This window comes from Athene cunicularia, unplaced genomic scaffold, assembly GCF_003259725.1.
Source record: "Athene cunicularia isolate RWA unplaced genomic scaffold, athCun1 chrLGE22_part2, whole genome shotgun sequence".
NCBI lineage: Eukaryota > Metazoa > Chordata > Aves > Strigiformes > Strigidae > Athene > Athene cunicularia.
This window is the reverse complement of record NW_020799535.1, coordinates 84,247-88,695: the sequence shown is the minus strand read 5'-3', so window position 1 is coordinate 88,695 and position 4,449 is coordinate 84,247. Positions and strand designations below refer to the sequence as shown.

The window sequence follows — 4,449 nt, the reverse complement described above, 5'->3', positions numbered from 1 at the left end:
GCGTCCTCAAGTCTCTGAACTAACGGGGCAGGCGCGGAGCCGCTGCCGCGGGGGCTGCGCGCCGGGTTCGAGCGTCAGCCCACCCGACCGCCTGCCCCGAAATCCGAGGCTGTCGCTCTTGTCCGTGTCCCACCGTAGCGAGGAGCAAGGTCCCCTAGATGTGTCTCTCCGCTGGCACTCGCAGGGAGAAGGGCAGCTCTCCGGAGGGCTTTGGTAGCTCAGGTTGTACATCCAGACGTCGGTTAGCAGGTGAAGTCCTCAAAGGTGCCCCGGGCCGGGTGATGAGGTAGGATGTTGGCTGCGTACGTCATGCCTGCCGGGTGGCCCCGTATGCTTTCACAGGGATTCTGTGGGGCAGAGGCCAGACGGGACCCTGGGGTCACTGGTTTCCCCCAGCCCCCCCCCGCAGAGCGCGAGTCCTGTCGCCCCACAGCATCTCTGCCCGGTCCCTCTGCTCCTTTCCCAAGCGCTCCCCAAAAGAGCGACGCCCCCACCCCACCCCGTGACGTATCTGGGGCAGCCTCTGAGCTGCACGCGGGGACCGGCAGCTCCCGCGGCAAACCCGGCGCTTACGTGGCGTTTCACGTCGTCCATGCTCAGCGCGACGCCCTTGTCCGTGTTGTTCCTCTTGTGGTTCTTGCGGCACTTGCCCCGCCGGCACAGCCGGTGCTTTATCACCTGCCAGAGCCAGATTTCAGTACCGTGGGGGCTCGTGGGTGGCTCTTCCCCGTGTCCCACCTGAGCGTTTGGGTGCTCCAGGGTAACCTGGGGCAGAGACACTCACCTCGTAGGCGTAGTCGAACAGCTCCAGTACTGTGAGGATACTGGCCCCAATGAACAGCCCCATCTGCCCTCCGATGTCACCTGCACAGGAGAGGGAAGCCATCAGGGCCCCGGGGCAGAGGGAGCAGAGGAAGGGCAGAACTCGTCATGGCTATGGGGTGCCCCGCTCTGCAGCCACGCGGTCGGCACGTCCCTCAGGAGCGGGGCCACGGAGCACGGGACCACCGTGTCAGGGGGCACCGTCCGGGCGCTGCCGCAACCACCAACACTCACCCAGCAAGCCGGCCACCTCGTACGCCTTCTTCTGCTCGATCGTCTCATAGTTCAGGGCTTCAAAGAAGATATCCAGCACCAGGATGTTCTCCCTGTGCAGGACAGAAGCGGTGTCAGGTTGAGATTTGGGACGGAGGGATGAGCCGCCGCCCCGCCGCCGTGGCACCAGGACGTTACCCGATGTACTGCTCCGATTTGTTGTACTTCTTGGCCAGGTACTTGGCGGAGGCCTTGCTGGGGATCTTCACCATGGAGAGCTCTTTGCCGTAGCGCGTCACGTTGCAGGGCATCTCGCAGACGCAGTACTCGTTGTCCTTTTCCACCAGGAAATCTGGGCAGGGAGAGAAGGAGATGGAGAGATGGAGAAATCCAACCCCCACGGCTCGGTCCCGCAGGGCTGGGCAGCCTCACCTAAGGCCGGATCCGCGCACTCCTTGTACTGCTCCGGGGTGCAGTAAGGGGCATCGCCTGGAGGAGAGAGAAGGCGGGTTTTTGGGGGGGATCGTGGCGGTGGGCAGAGCCCGGCGGGCCCGGGCCTCACGGCGGGGCTCACCTGGCATGTGCACCATGCGGCAGTTGCAGTTCTCCACCAGGTAGCGGGTCTCGCAGTCGATGCGACAGGCCGTGATGCTGTAGGTGTCGTAAAACTCCGAGTCACCCGCCACGGCCTTGCAGTCGCCCCAGGGAGGCGGCAGGTAGATGAGCTGGGAGGGGGCAGAAGCCAGGAGTGAGGAGAGAAGCCCCCCGGCCCCCGGCAAGGGACAGACACGCTCGCTGCATCGGTCCCCAGGGCCGGGTCCCCTTCTCCGTCTGTCGTGGGGACAGGGAGGAGGCTCAGTGTCCCGCAGCAGGTCGAGCCCCCAGTGTGGGATAGGAGGGAGCAGCCCGGCCCCCCCCCCAGTCCCTACCCGCTGCTCCTGGCAGGACACGAAGGTCTGGAAGCCGGGAGCCACCCCGAAGCCCAGCTGGTCGATCAGCGGGGGCTCATCCTGGCTGTGGATCTGCACCTTGATCCCGGCTTCGAATGAGGTCTCGTCTGCGGCACAGAGAAGTGGGGTGAGCTGTACCCTGCTCTGCGAGAGGGACCAAAACTTCTCCTGTCTCCCACCCTTCCCCTGGGCAAATTCATCCATTCAGGTGTCCATCCATCCGACCATCTGTCCGTGTCCTTGTCCCCTCCGCCTCTGACCCTCCTGCTCCAGCACCCGGGGAGAGCAGCAGGGAAAGTGTTTGCCTCTATTTATAAACAAGCGATGGCTGCTTGTCTAAACCGATGGGGAGTTGCCATGGCGAAGAGCAAAGACAAGGAGGAAAAAAGGAAAGAAAAGGACTCGAAGTGATGAGAAATGGAAGGAGGGGAGAGGAGGGAGCTTGAGGGACGTGGTGGGGAGCTGGGAAGGGGCTGGGAAGCACCTCGGGAGCCGCATGGCAGAGCCGCTGGGGCGGTGCGTTACCTGTTTCCCCCCACACCGGCAGGTACTCGTCCTGCTGAATGTCCAGCATGATCTCCAGGCCGTTGCCGGTGCCCCCCTTCATGGTGATGAGCCGGGGCTTCCCGTCCTGCCCCGCGTTGAAGGTGTAGCACTTCCCGTAGCGGGTGAAAACCTGCGGCAGAAGACACGGGGCTGAGGCCGGGGCCCCGCTGCTGCTCCCGGCCCCGAAACACAACCGGGCCCAGCCTGGGGGTAGGATCCAGCCCAGGCTCCCGCCCTCCAGGTGCTTCTCCCTGTTGGAACTGTCTCCTCTTGGAAGCGGAGGAGCAGATGTTCCCCACCGAGGCACGGGGATGGCGCAGGCTCGGAGGAGACACTTTGCAGCGCCTCGACCCCGCGGCAGCCCCGGCTCCCCGAGCCGGCGTCACTCAGCTCGGGGCTGGACGGGATCCTGACCCCCCCGGTCCCTCCTCGGCCGTTCCAGCCAACCCCACCCGGGGCTGCCAGCCTGGGCAGAGGGCCGGCGAGGCCGCAGAGCCCACGGTGCCCCGTGGTGACGCCGGATGGAGCTGCCAGGCACCTCCTCTGCCAGCGCAGCCCCGGGGCTGCTCTCCGTGTCCTGCCAGCGGGTCTCCGCAGCCGGCACCGTCCCCACAACTCCAGCGAGACGCCCAGGTGCCGGCGGACGGGGCTGAGATATCAACCTGTCCCCGGGTGAGCTGGCAAGGGCAGCGTCACCCGTTGTGTCTGCTCCGACACGGCGCCGGCTGCTCCCCGCTGCCTTGGGGCTACTCACCGCCGCAAAGTCGCCGGGGCCGCACTGCTCGCCCCGGTAGCTGCAGCTCAGCAGCATGTCCTCCAGCTGGTGGCAAGTGCGGTTAAAAAACCCGTACAAATTTAGGGGCTCATCCTCATCCCCGGGGCCGGGCTGCGCCGGGGTGAAGCCCAGCTCCATCCCGGGCTCGTAGTCGACCAGGGGGGCCAGGTAGAGCAGGTCCTCGTGGCTGAGCTGCGAGACCCGCACACGGTTGATGTTGCAGAAGGTGACGGCGGGGAAGGTCATCTCGGGGCTGTCCTCCTCGCTGAGCAGCGTGACGTGGTGGTACTCCAGGTAGTAGACGATGCGGTCGGCCACCTGGTAGAGGAAGACGGAGAGGGAGAGGAGGAAGGCCAGCGCCCAGAGTGCCTGCCGAGCGCCCAGGCTGCCCTCCACGAAGATGTGGCTCAGCCCGTGCAGCGTGCAGCTGCTGGCAAAGGCCACAAAGTCCGTGGCTGCCCCCGCGTCCTCCTCCTCCTCCTCTTCATCCTCCTCCTGCCCGTACAGGAACTCGTCTGCTCCATCCTCTCCCCTCCCAGCGTCTGCAGCATCTTGTGGTCTTTCCTCACTGGCGAATGAGATGGTGCAGAATATCTGGAGAGGCATCGTCCAGTGTGGGGGTCCCGGCTCCGGCGTGGGGGTCCCGGCTCCAGCGTGGGGGTCCCAGCTCTGGTGTGGGGGTCCTGGCCCCTGCTCTGCCACAGCCTGGGGGTCGGCAGTGGGTCTGTTCTTCAGGGTGTGGGTGAGAGGGGCTGGATGGGAGCGGGGAAGGAGGAAGGGCCAAGTTCAAAGAGAAATGGAGAAGGAGAAAGGAGCGAGAGGTGAGCGGAGGGAGGGAGAGGAGCAGAGGGATGCTTGGAGGGGACGGAGAGAGGAGGGTATATGAGGAGCAGAGAGGAGGAGAGGAGGAGCGAGGGGCGGTTCTGCGGGCTCCCCAGGTCCCCCGGGACCGGCCGGCTGCGGCTGGCAGGATGGAGCAGAAACGTCACCGGCTCCAGAAGCACCGACAACGTGTTGGGAGATCCCGGTGCTGCCCCGGGGGGGTCCAAGGGTCTTCTGTGTGCGGCGAACACGGGGGTGCAGGGGGGTGCGTGGGCCTGCTGCGTGCCCACGCCGCGTCCTCCCTCCTGGCTGCGGGGCAGC

At 65.7% G+C, this 4,449-nt stretch overlaps 2 protein-coding genes across 3 annotated transcripts in view; both read right to left on the bottom strand.

Annotated features, from left to right (window-relative positions):
• The window catches only part of SMARCD1 (SWI/SNF related, matrix associated, actin dependent regulator of chromatin, subfamily d, member 1), a 30,725-nt gene that overhangs the window by 24,571 nt on the left and 1,705 nt on the right, over window positions 1–4,449 (bottom strand). The gene's annotated exons all lie outside the window — the stretch shown is intronic.
• Window positions 7–4,449, bottom strand: part of ASIC1 (acid sensing ion channel subunit 1) — a 16,605-nt gene continuing 12,162 nt past the window's right edge. Inside the window, exons 3-11 of the mRNA XM_026867679.1 lie at window positions 2,511–2,661; window positions 1,965–2,092; window positions 1,610–1,760; window positions 1,468–1,524; window positions 1,234–1,387; window positions 1,057–1,148; window positions 785–864; window positions 574–678; window positions 7–347 (exon numbers count right to left, since the gene is read on the bottom strand). Coding sequence (XP_026723480.1) covers window positions 243–347; window positions 574–678; window positions 785–864; window positions 1,057–1,148; window positions 1,234–1,387; window positions 1,468–1,524; window positions 1,610–1,760; window positions 1,965–2,092; window positions 2,511–2,661 — 1,023 coding nt within the window. The 3' untranslated portion in view covers window positions 7–242. The remainder of the gene's footprint in view (window positions 348–573; window positions 679–784; window positions 865–1,056; window positions 1,149–1,233; window positions 1,388–1,467; window positions 1,525–1,609; window positions 1,761–1,964; window positions 2,093–2,510; window positions 2,662–4,449) is intronic.